General features: G+C 40.4%; 9 protein-coding genes across 10 annotated transcripts; 4 read left to right on the top strand and 5 right to left on the bottom strand.

Moving 5' to 3' along the window:
• Window positions 1-1,360, bottom strand: Gasu_12040 (uncharacterized protein). The gene has a single exon (XM_005707992.1). The coding sequence runs from the start codon at window positions 1,333-1,335 to the stop codon at window positions 121-123; it is 1,215 nt and encodes a 404-aa protein (XP_005708049.1). The 5' UTR covers window positions 1,336-1,360; the 3' UTR covers window positions 1-120.
• Window positions 1,361-1,890: 530 nt separating this feature from the next.
• Window positions 1,891-3,205, top strand: Gasu_12030 (UDP-glucose 4-epimerase). The gene is made up of 4 exons (XM_005707991.1): window positions 1,891-2,234; window positions 2,282-2,485; window positions 2,536-2,874; window positions 2,931-3,205. The coding sequence occupies exons 2-4, from the start codon at window positions 2,357-2,359 to the stop codon at window positions 3,153-3,155; spliced, it is 693 nt and encodes a 230-aa protein (XP_005708048.1). The 5' UTR covers window positions 1,891-2,234; window positions 2,282-2,356; the 3' UTR covers window positions 3,156-3,205.
• Window positions 3,206-3,209: 4 nt separating this feature from the next.
• Window positions 3,210-4,040, bottom strand: Gasu_12020 (uncharacterized protein). Its single transcript, XM_005707990.1, has 3 exons — window positions 3,773-4,040; window positions 3,490-3,720; window positions 3,210-3,439 (listed from the first exon to the last, which is right to left on the bottom strand). Exons 1-3 carry the CDS (start codon window positions 3,856-3,858, stop codon window positions 3,238-3,240), a joined length of 519 nt encoding a protein of 172 aa, XP_005708047.1. The 5' UTR covers window positions 3,859-4,040; the 3' UTR covers window positions 3,210-3,237.
• A 10-nt stretch (window positions 4,041-4,050) lies between these two features.
• On the top strand, window positions 4,051-4,845 carry Gasu_12010 (hypothetical protein). Of its 2 annotated transcripts, none has more exons than XM_005707988.1 (4): window positions 4,051-4,146; window positions 4,192-4,449; window positions 4,515-4,626; window positions 4,680-4,845. In XM_005707988.1, the coding sequence occupies exons 1-4, from the start codon at window positions 4,057-4,059 to the stop codon at window positions 4,814-4,816; spliced, it is 597 nt and encodes a 198-aa protein (XP_005708045.1). In that variant the 5' UTR covers window positions 4,051-4,056; the 3' UTR covers window positions 4,817-4,845. The 2 variants fall into 2 exon arrangements, with proteins under 2 accessions (XP_005708045.1, XP_005708046.1); XM_005707989.1 differs by having other exon boundaries at window positions 4,504-4,626.
• Window positions 4,846-4,849: 4 nt separating this feature from the next.
• Gasu_12000 (transferase, transferring glycosyl groups / transferase, transferring hexosyl groups) lies at window positions 4,850-7,030 on the bottom strand. The gene is made up of 5 exons (XM_005707987.1): window positions 6,784-7,030; window positions 5,497-6,729; window positions 5,229-5,449; window positions 5,074-5,178; window positions 4,850-5,020 (listed from the first exon to the last, which is right to left on the bottom strand). The coding sequence occupies exons 1-5, from the start codon at window positions 7,007-7,009 to the stop codon at window positions 4,961-4,963; spliced, it is 1,845 nt and encodes a 614-aa protein (XP_005708044.1). The 5' UTR covers window positions 7,010-7,030; the 3' UTR covers window positions 4,850-4,960.
• A 9-nt stretch (window positions 7,031-7,039) lies between these two features.
• Window positions 7,040-7,740, bottom strand: Gasu_11990 (uncharacterized protein). Its single transcript, XM_005707986.1, has one exon. The coding sequence runs from the start codon at window positions 7,701-7,703 to the stop codon at window positions 7,182-7,184; it is 522 nt and encodes a 173-aa protein (XP_005708043.1). The 5' UTR covers window positions 7,704-7,740; the 3' UTR covers window positions 7,040-7,181.
• A 10-nt stretch (window positions 7,741-7,750) lies between these two features.
• Gasu_11980 (protein disulfide-isomerase) lies at window positions 7,751-9,245 on the top strand. The gene is made up of 5 exons (XM_005707985.1): window positions 7,751-8,037; window positions 8,085-8,444; window positions 8,492-8,992; window positions 9,045-9,123; window positions 9,170-9,245. Exons 1-5 carry the CDS (start codon window positions 7,880-7,882, stop codon window positions 9,206-9,208), a joined length of 1,137 nt encoding a protein of 378 aa, XP_005708042.1. The 5' UTR covers window positions 7,751-7,879; the 3' UTR covers window positions 9,209-9,245.
• Window positions 9,246-9,249: 4 nt separating this feature from the next.
• On the bottom strand, window positions 9,250-10,770 carry Gasu_11970 (adenosine kinase). Its single transcript, XM_005707984.1, has 6 exons — window positions 10,566-10,770; window positions 10,399-10,509; window positions 10,172-10,343; window positions 9,530-10,125; window positions 9,414-9,480; window positions 9,250-9,353 (listed from the first exon to the last, which is right to left on the bottom strand). Exons 1-6 carry the CDS (start codon window positions 10,746-10,748, stop codon window positions 9,295-9,297), a joined length of 1,188 nt encoding a protein of 395 aa, XP_005708041.1. The 5' UTR covers window positions 10,749-10,770; the 3' UTR covers window positions 9,250-9,294.
• A 10-nt stretch (window positions 10,771-10,780) lies between these two features.
• Window positions 10,781-11,943, top strand: Gasu_11960 (uncharacterized protein). The gene is made up of 2 exons (XM_005707983.1): window positions 10,781-11,339; window positions 11,393-11,943. The coding sequence occupies exons 1-2, from the start codon at window positions 11,195-11,197 to the stop codon at window positions 11,830-11,832; spliced, it is 585 nt and encodes a 194-aa protein (XP_005708040.1). The 5' UTR covers window positions 10,781-11,194; the 3' UTR covers window positions 11,833-11,943.
• Window positions 11,944-11,964: the final 21 nt, after the last annotated feature.

Raw genomic sequence — 11,964 nt, 5'->3', positions numbered from 1 at the left:
CGGTAATATTTCACTTTTATACATATCATACCCAACATAGTATCCCTAAAGAAAATACAATACACACAACAATTCGTGTTGTCTCCTAACCACGACATATTTACAAAGTACAGCAACAAGTTATTTGTCATTTTGAGTGTGAGAGAGTGTTTGCTGTTCAGAAGGCTTGCAAAAGCGACCATGAACACGAGGACGACTTTCTGCTAGCCTCTTACGAACATCATATCTCACTTGTTTACGGAAAATCCTTTCCTCACGCTTACGGCGATAACGTTCAAGCTTCTCCTTCCTTTCTTCTGCACTGCATCTTTCCCCAAACAGCATCTTCTTCCGATGACTCGAAGCTGTACCATTTGAACTTATAGACGGCGCCAAAAATTGATTCAAGTCACTAAACGAGCTTCCTACACCCGATAAGGACAAAAATTTATTGCTATCCAGCTTATCCACATAGTCGTCTGACTTGAAATTCATACGACGCCAAATATCCACTTCCGCATTTTTCTCAAAAGTTGACAAAGCAGGAGAACGACGGATAGGATTTTTTACAGAATGTCCATGATTCGATCCACTTCCACTACCAGTACCTGTATTATTGTCATTACTGCTACCGTTCCCATTTCCGCTACTGTCGGTTCCTTCCAAGATATCCGAGTCGTCGGAATCGCTCTTAGATCCTAATGCCACGTCCTTATTCGAAGAAGAATTCGGAGGAGCAGGCCATTTATCATGCTGCTCTTCAAAACTATCTTTTTCGAAATATCCATCCTTTGAGATTTTCTCGTCTTGTGAGTCCGATAGCTCCTTCTTTCGTTTCCGACGAGTAATATTAACCTCCTTTGCAGATTCACTTTCTTCTTTCATGCGGTGTAAATAGGCCAGGTGTACTTCTTCCGGAGTCATCTTAGAGTTCCACTGTCTTCGAAACTTGCGATGTCGCGCATTTAAAGCCGTCATACTTTCATTTCTAGAGCTAAAGGACTCTTTTCTATTCTCTGTACTATGAGTTACACGACTTGCATCGGTTCTAGCAGCTATCTCGAACAGAGCAGCGACAGCAATATTTGTATCCGAATTGGTTCGAGCCAAGTGAGTATACGCAGTTTCTTGCAACTGTGCACTTGTAACTGTTGGACCATTCAAGTTGTCCATCAAAGGTTGAGCGTCGATAACCTTCCAACTCCCATCTTGGTTATTCAGAGAGTTCACTCGATTATCCTCTTCAACTGGTTTATCTACTTGGTCCTTGAGGGACGTGATACTGTTATTCTCGTAATTTTGTTCTCTTTCTTCTTCTTCTCTTTGCTTGACTCTTTCTGACTCAACGGCACTCATGAGCACTTACAAACGAGTCACACTCCTGTTGCTAAAGGATAGCAACGCAATTCGACAAACAATGCCACCTCAAAATATTCTCACAACGAAATGGATATATTAAATAAGTAACAACTTTTGTTGACTCTTTCCAGGTTCTTCCACTCAACTTGCCAACAATAGGAATAATTTATAAATTATCCACCACATCATTCGAGGAAGGTCGACATTCTCTCAAAAAAAATATCCCAAAAATATCTATTTTGGAAATTCTGGACCGTCCGTGGCAAACGCACCTTCCGGATTTCGTTGTTTGGAAGAGAATTTTCGGGAAGCGAGAGAGAGAAAGAGAGAGAGAGAGAGAGAAAGAGAAAGACCTATCGTTTCTATACCAATTGAGGGTGTACAATAGGATGAATTGTTTTTATGCTATCTATTGCAACTATATGAGTACATAGCTAGTAAATATGCAATTTCTTTCTCGACTAGTCGCCTATTCTCTTTCAATCCCAGCTAATTCCTGATAATAATCCTAGAAGTATATATATATATATATACGTTGTAAAACCATGGATAACAATAGTTTATTACAATGGTTGAATATTCCTTCGTTTCTTGGCATTCATCTTTTTCCTGCATTGGGCAAATGGCCAGTGGAACCAAACGCATCTTAGTAACCGGTGGAGCTGGTTATATTGGCTCACATACTGTTGTAGAACTTATCAACGCAGGTTATGAAGCGGTGGTTGTCGACAACTTGTACAATGCATCTGCAGAGTCTTTGAAACGAGTGGGACAAATTACTGGTCAACCAGACAAGATTATTTTCAAAAAGGTGGATCTTCTGGACGTAGACGCTTTAGAAAAGGTTTTCAAAGAGTACACTTTCTCTTGTTGCATCCACTTTGCCGGTGCTTAAGGTATGCTCTCCAGCGTTCTATTGTTGGTTCTTGCTGAGACAACGTAGGCAGTAGGAGAAAGTGTGAAAATACCTCTCAAGTACCACCACAACAATTTGACTGGAACGATCAATCTTGTAAGTATGCTGCAGCGTTATGACTGCAAAAATATTGTCTTTTCTTCGTCTGCAACTGTATATGGCCTTGCGAAAACCATGCCAGTAAAGGAAGACGCGCCTTTGGGAACAACCAATCCTTATGGAAATACCAAGGTTTGTGAAACACTGAACTGTTAGTTGGAAACCTAATCTGTGAAATGTAGCTCTTTATCGAGGAAATTTTGAAAGATGTCTACAAATCGGATAGTAGTTGGAATGCAGTTGTCCTTCGATACTTTAATCCTGTTGGAGCGCATCCGAGTGGTCTTATTGGTGAAGATCCTAGCGGAATACCGAACAATTTGATGCCTTATATAGCCCAAGTTGCTGTAGGGCGCTTACCAGAACTGAGTGTATTTGGAAATGACTATGAAACTCATGATGGAACGGGAGTTCGGGATTATATCCACGTCGTTGACTTAGCCAAGGGACATGTTGCTGCTCTCCATAAAATGGAGAAGAGTCCCACAGGTTGGGTGGCAGTAAATTTAGGAACAGGCAAGGTAATGATAATAATTTTGTTGTGAAGAATGGGATATTCATCAATTGGTTGTTTTAGGGTTATTCAGTTTTGGATATGGTGAATGCATTCCATAAGGCTTCAGGAAAACCTGTTCCTTATAAAATAGTACCTCGTCGAGAAGGCGACGTTGCAGTTCTCTATGCAGATCCTTCCTTTGCACAGGAGTTTCTTGGTTGGAAAGCCGAATTGGGAATCGATGAGATGTGCCGAGATACATGGAAATGGCAGTCATCGAATCCTCAAGGATATAGAACAAAATGAATAGTTGGATTATGTACTAGTCGAAGATTAGTAAAAGTAGTAACCCTTTGTATTGTTACATGACTTGTGGCTGTCGATATTTTCATTTTTGTCGACGTAGCAATGCTGCTCTCAATCTGTTTACTTCAGCAACCTGCGACGCAAGTTCTTGTCTCAATTGGACAATCTCCTCGTTCAACTTCTCTTCGCGTTGTTGGGACTCTATAAGTATGTTCTGAAGTTCCTGTATTCTCTGGATTCTTCTCAAGCGAGATTCTTCGGCAGTTCTTCGGTTCTTCAGGATTCTATTCAAAGAATGAAATCAACACATCCGTAACAGATAACATAAACGAACCTTGCCATTCTTCTTTCTTCTTCTGTTGCATACATAGTCCTCTTTCGTCTACCTCGTCTGTTTTGTTGGCCATTTCCCACTCCTTTGGCGCATTCCATTGGGTATTGACTATTCTTATCTTGCTCGCATCTTCCATTTTCTACCATGGCTGGATAAGCTTGTGAAGTTCCTTGTTGACCTGTGGTATAAAATGAGTGGGCAAGAGAATTGCGAGTTTCAGCTACTTGCAACCTCGTAGTCAAAAGTTAGTATTTTTACCCTACTTGAACCAAAGAATATTTACAAGTGCTGTCTACGAAAATCTTCCAACGCTTCCAATACTCTTTCTTTATCATCGGCTTCCGTTTCCTCCTTACCACTCTCTTCCATCTAAAAACTGCTCCACAATAGACACTCGTATGACAATTTGTTAAGACAAATCTTTGTGGGTTGAGCATGTTTGTGTTATTGTCTTTGACATGGAAACCACCACGACGAGTTTTCACAAGTGATAGTTGCAAGTGGATGAATGGGAAGCTTCCGTGGATATCAACCAAATACTATCAACGGAACCGTTCCTTTTTCATCATGAGCACCAACCACAAGTCACGGCCTCGTTATTTACAAGAGTTACCGATGATACCCATCGACGAAATATATGCCAAAAGCTTTCGTTGGGTAAGTACTCGTCTTTGCTTGTGATTGTTTGTTGAATGTGAGAAGAATCGAACTGGTTGTTATGCACTGTACAATGATGACCATCTCCTTTGCTATGTTGGGTATACCAAGAATTTACAAAAGAAGATTGCTTTTCATGCCAAACTGCAACCAAACCAGTGTAAATTTTTCAAAGCCTATGTGGTAGATAACCCCAAAGTTTCTGCCAGTTTCTTAGAAAAAATACTCGACTCGTGGTTGTTAGAATATGGCAGTGTGCCACCTGGAAACAGCTCAGAGCGTCATTTATGGGAAGGTAAAAGGGTAAGCAGCACTCAGTTTTTGTATTTGGATTGCTTGACGTTCGATTGACTCAAGGATATCGATAGGAAAGGCGTGGTACTGTTGAAGAAAAGGTACAAAGCACAAGGGCTGATAGTACAACGAGTTCTAGAGTTAACGACTTTTTCGATGGAAAAGATCCCTTTGCGCTTCGGTCAAGTAAGTGCTGACGAATATTTTATGATCTTTTTTTTGAAAGTGCAACTGTGAAGAATTTTCCAAAAATATGGAACGCGAAGATTATTTACAAACCTGGATTCCTTTGGCAACCGTCGTTGGATTATCGGTTTTGTTGTGGTTGATGGGTTTGGTGACGACTTCACTTCAACCGGATACGTTAGGACTGTAAAAGTTGTGGGATACTGGGAATGATGATGGTAATGATGATGGTAGATGTATGAGTCTATCGCAAATGTACAGTTGAAGTAAATCTATTGCATAAAATATCTATTCATATAATATCAAATGATAGTATATCGATAAATGGACTCTATCAGGATTGTTGAGTTTTATAAGGACTTCTACTTTCAGCAGCTCGCTTTCGAGCATTCTCCTATCATCAAACAATCAATTAAATGTACAGCAGAAGATAGGATATCATCTTACTTGGAAAGATGACATTACTGGAGAAACATACAACGAAGTGGAAGGTTCCGAAACTTTGAAACGACTATCCGTAATGTCTACATTCCAATTATTGCTACCTTCGTCCTACACAAATGAGTAGTAAGAAATAACAAAAAAGTTGCATAAATAATTACCAATGGCAGGGAACGAGCTCTCGCTCTTTGTGCTTCGTATCTCGCAGCACCCCAACGAAGCCACAGAAAGCTTACACGACAAAACATAAATGCAATGACACAAAGATAAAATCCTATAGTGAAGAGTCCATAGAGTGCCTTTTGAAATGCAGTCTTCCAAGGAATGTGCCAGAAGACATAGAAGCCTACAGGAGCAAAGAAAGTCTCGATACCAATCCAAACTGACAGTCATTGAGTTGGCTGATGTTCACATTCAAAAGCAACTTACCAAAAGATTCCATCCAAACAGTAAATGGTTTGCCCTTCCATTTTAGAAAATCGCTACTTTTTGCGTGTGAAGAGCAAAAGAGACCAAACAGAATCAAACTGTAGCCAAAAAGTAAAGCTTTGTAATGTAAATACAATATCGCTGCACGCCAAGGTGGTAACATTACTGGAATAAGCATACAAGAAACTGCAGTAGTCAAAACCCATAAAAAAAATCCCAAGCCTAAACAGAATAATAAAAAGGCTCTATCGTGAATCAGCTCCATGACAATCCACAAGATTTCTTCACGAAAAGGCATGTAAGACCATAACATGTCAATAAACTTTGTCACAAGAATACGTGGATACGCATAACGCTTCTTAAGCGATATGATTCCTACAAACGCCAACAAATAGATACAAACACAACGTAAGAATATGCCCCATCCAGTCATATAACCAGGAGGATAGGGAAATTTCAACTGCATGCGATATTCTAACCAAACATAACTCAAATCACAAATAAGATAACTCCACCATTTCCAAGGCTTTAAAAAAGGACCCCCAAGAAACTCCACAATTTTCATTGAGCCACAAGGCTTCTCCGGAATTTCCCAACGGAATCGAGGATAGAATAGTATATGATCGAGATGCCAACCAAAAGGAAGTCTTCTAAGCGGTCCTCCAGTACCATTTTCGGAAGAGGGATCAAATACAGGGGCATAATATAATGAAGAAAAATAGGAGTTCAAGAAGCCTTGATCTCCACCATCATAGCTTGGAAGAATAGGAAGCTTTTGCATCATATCTTCAAATACAGTGCGAGACGGTTTCAAAGCCATCACTCCCGAATTAAATAAGCAAGGGTTGATAAATGCTGCACAAAAGTCCGCACAGTGAAAAAGATCACCCAAAGGCCCAAATACTAAGGAGTCTGCATCAATATATACAACGGAATCCAGATCGGTCATATTAAAAATCGTCAACTTTGCCATAACTTCATCAAACCGTGCGTCGTATTTTGAATCCTTTGCATATGGATTATTTACAGAAGAAATCTTGCGAGTTTCTATTCCTTCACTGTGGAGTTGTGCAATAGCATTCTCTGAAACATCCGAAGTAACCAAGACTATCTTTCTAAAGTTGTCTGGACTATTTACTCGAAGGGACTGCATCATAACCCGTACAGGTAACAAATATGACGAGCCATACAGTAGCGTTACATAAGCGTGTCGGTCATGGGTCCCTTGAATACCTATCAAAATCGTACAACTTGTCAGATACAGTTTAATTTATCTTTAAAACAAACAACTTTCTCGAATAAAACTGTTCGCTGGAGCAAATTGCTCTTCTAAGGGCTTATAATTGGGTGTTACTGAGAAGTTTTCAATCAACCCGGTAAACCCAAGAGACGAGTTATTTCCTTTCGTTTCTTCCAAGTAACCAACAGAGTCTGAAAGTATATTGGGACAGTTTAGAATACACAAGAGAATTGCCAGAATAATGTGCGAAAAGAAAAACTGCCAAACTGGCATCGTAAGGGACAACACGAATCTTCGATCCCCAGAAATGATTTTCAAATGTTAATGCAACAGACGATAGTCGCCTTTGGACCCAGTTTCAGCCGTCTATACTTTCAAGTCATGAGACTCTCATAAGCTTTATTAAATCTTTTCTATGACAGAAAAGTACTAGAATTTCTGAAACTTATTTACAGCCTCCTGTAGCGCCGGATTCTTCACGTCGCGCTTTCATCTCTTTAGTGAAGTTCATCCATCTTTCAAAGTCAAATATGAAGTATTTGACAATTTCAGGTCTTCTCACGATGCCGGTTCTATCAACTACGTAAGGGAATACTTCAGAGTTGTATACTTGAGCAACATTCTCTGGCTCTTGCGCAGTCTTCTTTGCTAACTGTATGACTTGTTCATCAGACATTCCTAATAGTTTGAATGTCGGATTACGTATTGCGTTTTCTTCGAACCTTCTTTGAAACTGGGATTGATACACATATCCTCGAGAAAGCCTCAGTAATACACATAAGAACAAAAAAAGTGAAAGAAGAGTAGCCAATAAGCTTATAACTTGGGAAATACGTGGGAAGTTTCGTTTTGGGAGGAGCTCAAGGAGTTGGATTGAAGTTTTCTGTTGCATATCATGAAGACTGCCATTTTCGAAAGCGCCAGATGTGCGAAACATTGCTGTGTGTCTATGAAATGTATGAGACATTATGTTGTAACAAAATATTCTGAAACGGAAAAAAAAGAACGAGGAGGAGTTGTACTAATGTCATCCATCACCATCATTGGCATTTTTCTGCATAGCCAAATGACTCCAAAAGAAAAATGCTTTAGGGGAGGATAGAGCGGGAATTCTTGTCAGAAGAATTTTGGTGGCGCGCACCCATGTTGACGAAAGAGGTGTTGTTGGTTTTAGGGTTGTTGTCAGTCTTTTGTACCTTTTCCAGAGCTTTATATTATCCTGATCTTGACGAGAAAGAGTTTGACAGAGTAGTGGATGGCTCAAAACCAGCTCTTGTAGAATTTTATGCACCGTGGTGTGGGTAAGATCTGGTTTTCAGTCTTTATGTCCCCACTAAGGTAGCAACAGGCACTGTAAGAATCTTGCCCCAGAATATGAAAGATTAGGAGAGGCTGCCAAAAGTGTCAAGGACGTTATAGTTGCACAGGTTGATGCTGACAAACACTCCAACCTGGCAAAGCGTTTTGGCGTCCAAGGTTTTCCAACCATAAAGTGGTTCGATAAGAAAGTAGATAAAGCAAGCGCTGAAGATTTTTCCGGTTCTAGAACAGCCGAGTCTCTAGCAGACTTCATCCACCAAAAACTCGGTAGAACGAACGTCATTCGTCTACCCAAAGAAGAGGTCCATGTGGTGGAGCTCAATCCAGAAAACTTCGATAAGATCGTTTTGGATCCTACGAAAAATGTTTTGGTCGAGTTTTATGCCCCGTAAGTGGTAATTTCTTTCGTCTCTTACGTAGGTTTGACTGGTCTAGATGGTGTGGTCACTGCAAAGCCTTGAAGCCTCAGTATGAGAAGGTCGCAAAGACCTTTAAAGACTCTAGTGACGTCATAATAGCATCGTTGGACGCAGATGCAAACCGGGATATTGCACAGAGATTCGATGTCAGTGGATTTCCCACTATCAAATTTTTCCCTGCAACCAAAAAGAAGGACGTTGTTGAATACGATTCTGGTCGTGCTGCTGTAGATTTTGTTCGTTTCATTAATAAACACGTGGGCACTGATTTGGATGTCGGTGGGATGCCCAGTGCTGAAGCTAGTCGAATTAAAGCCCTTGAGACACCGGTTCGTGAGTTTATCAAAGCAAAGGGTAGAAATCTGGAAAAAGCAAAGGGTGCTGTTGAAGAAGTTATTAGTCGTGATCCCTCTTTGAAAGGCCAGTTGAAGCGCAACGCAAAGTATTATTTGAAGGTCATGGAAAAGTATGCACAGAATGGAGAGGAATATATCGTGAAGGAGATTCAACGTCTAGAGTAGGCTTTGCATTTGATTTGAAAAAGCATTTCACGAAGCTTTGCTATATAGAAATATGTTGAAGAACGAAGAAGGAAATATTACAGATTCAAAAAGAGCCAATTTCTTACGTCGTCTCCATATTTTAAAGGTGCGTTTTTTTATGGAAAAAGAGGCGTCTACTAAACACACTCTAGTCATTCCTTTCAAATGATACCGAGGAAACATATTCGTAAACGTTATATAGTGGTATTCAAACACGAATGGTTTCATATGCTCATCTTGAAACTCTTTCATTGAATAAAGACATATGTGTTTGGTTTCAATATCGAAGTGTGTATCCGCGCCATTTATAGTTGGCTTGTTTAGGTAAGTTACATCCTAAGTAAGTAGGTGACCACATGCTTCAATAACAGCGGCTTATGCTCATTCATGACATACCCGGCCTTTTCACAATAATATTTGCAGCATAATTCGCATGTGCAATACATTCAACTAATCCAACTCCCTTTGGAATATTTCTCTATTGTTTTCCATGCAAAATTTTCTCTTCTTACCTTTGCTAAACCTGCCAAAAAGCCTCCTACAAATGAATCCCCAGCACCTGTTGTATCTACTAGTTCAGATGGGTCGCAAGGAATAATACCATATTCCTCCACAGACCAAAGCCTACGACTGCTGCCAATAGCAACTATAGTTGGTTCCGTTCCCCGCGTCACAATCACTGTGCGTGGACATGCATTTGCTTTAGGTTCTCTTGCCATTCTTTGAGCAATCTCTGTTACATTTTGTGTGGACCAATTCATCGACTTTGCAAATGCCCTTGCTTCGGCATCGTTTCCAAATATTATATCTACATAGCGTAGTATATCTTTTAAAATTTGGAAGTATTTAGAATTTTCGATAAGAAAAGGCGCTGCCAGGTTGTGACAAAATGTTTTGTCATTTGCACAAGCATGAGTTCCTAGCTCAAAAAGTGACTCTGGGGAGACTGCACAAAAGAACGCACTAGAATAGAAAATTTGTGCTTTTTTCACCAATTCCCACTGTTCCCTTGCACGCAGATGCTCGACAGAATAATGACTTGCAGCACCTAACTTGGCTACCAACGAACGACAAAACCCTTTGGCAGTCACCAAGACACCACAAACTCCTATCAACCAATCAGATTCCGATTCTAGCGAGGCAACTTCACATACCTGTTGGTAGATTAGGTTTGTGTTCAAAATGTGTTTCTACTCTATCCGCAGTGGCACACTTTTGAAGTTGTTTCGAATGCTCGTCCGTCCCAACTGCACCAAAATAAGTTGTCGATTCCGGCTTATCCAACAACCACTGAGCAACGCGAATAGAATTGAGGACATCTCCACCCTGAACAACAACTGGAATCTTAACACTGCACGACAAACAACAAAAGTCAGCCTACAGCAATGTATTCAACGGGGTAACGTTTCAACTCTTCAAACAACGGCAAGTGCCTTTCTTCTGCCAAAATAGCATTATTTGGTTTCAGTGAATACTTTTCTAACAGAGAGTCCTCTACCGAACAATTAAGGAACTTCTCATTCTTTTCGAATAGCTAGACTTGCCTACCGCAGCGACTATATCAAGCAAAGGGTTGCCAATTCCTAAGATAGTGTTTTTGGAGATCAAATTTTCCGATCTCCAAGGGTTTGTGTGAAAGTATCGGATCAAAACTTGCTTTTTAGGTATGCAGGTGAAGAGCTGAGCAAGACAACGCCATGGGAACAACTCCTTGGGTTGCATGGCAATCATCTTCCTACACGCCCTTGTGGTCAAGAGATATATCTTTTGTTTTCCATTTTGGGGAGGTTTATGTTCTCAACATAAAGAAATAAAACTCAAAATAAGAAGCTCTGAATATCTCCTATTCTCACCCTCTTTTTCAATTGCTATCCTGTATATTCTTGTTCTCTAAAAAAACACAAACTATCCCTTGGAACGACTATCCTTCACAATGACCACTATTCTACCCAATGATTCCAAAAGCTCCTCTTGCAATATAGTTAGTTACCTATGCTATTCACGAATTGCTTGGATATCCCCTAAAAGACAAACCATTCGTGTAAGTTCAGTTTTCACAAGCAGCAGCTTTCTCTCCTTCCCTTCAATCTCATTCTTTTGATTTGGGGTGTCGAAATTCTTCATTCGCCCTCTCTCCATTGATCCAAGTATCCCATTTCTTTGTGCTCTCAATTCTTATGGAATCTCAACGACCCAAGCGAAAAGCAGCAGAAGCAGCTATTGCGTCTCTTGCTCAGTCGCAACAGTCTCCTAAAAGAAGCACTCCGTCTTCCTCAAGAAAAGGCAGAAAAAATAGAAAACAACAAGAAGAGAAGACTGTCGGTAAGTCAACCGTAGCAACAGCGCAACCAGCACACAAGTAACTTTTGTATCAGAAACGATAACCGTAGTACCCCTAGAGAATGAAAACGTAGAAAAGGAAACAATACAAGAGGCACTATCCTCGAAAACAATAAAAGAAAACGAAACAAGGGCAAGTACGGTAGAACAAGGTACACCACAGGAAACCGAAGAGATAGTGCACAAGCCAAATACGGAAAACCCACAGGAGCAGGACTTTACAACCTCGTCAAATAGAAATGACGAAACAGCTGACGTCCAAGCGTCACCCGAGACCATCAAAGTTGCAATAGAGTTGAATAGCTCAATATTGTCACCACCTCTGTTAGGTGCAAGTAGCAACGAGCCAGTGAATCCAGAAAGTCCTCGAGAAGAAGTCTCCAACAATATTGCAGTCAACAATATAGTGGAGGAATCATCTGAACGGCCGCAGCCTCCCAGAGAAACTGTAGATGTTGCCTCGAACCTCGTATAGCTCCAATATGTCTTTCTGCAACGTTTTGTTTGTTTATGATGCCATTTCTACTGTCTTGGAATTGTTTTGTAATAGAGTGTTCCTCGAATTTATAAACTAGTTTTCGCTGTGAACAAGAACGCATTCCACGCC

The sequence above is a fragment of the Galdieria sulphuraria genome (genome assembly GCF_000341285.1).
Source record: "Galdieria sulphuraria unplaced genomic scaffold scaf_7, whole genome shotgun sequence".
In the NCBI taxonomy this organism is placed as follows: domain Eukaryota; phylum Rhodophyta; class Bangiophyceae; order Galdieriales; family Galdieriaceae; genus Galdieria; species Galdieria sulphuraria.
This window is presented reverse-complemented; position numbering and strand designations above follow the sequence as displayed.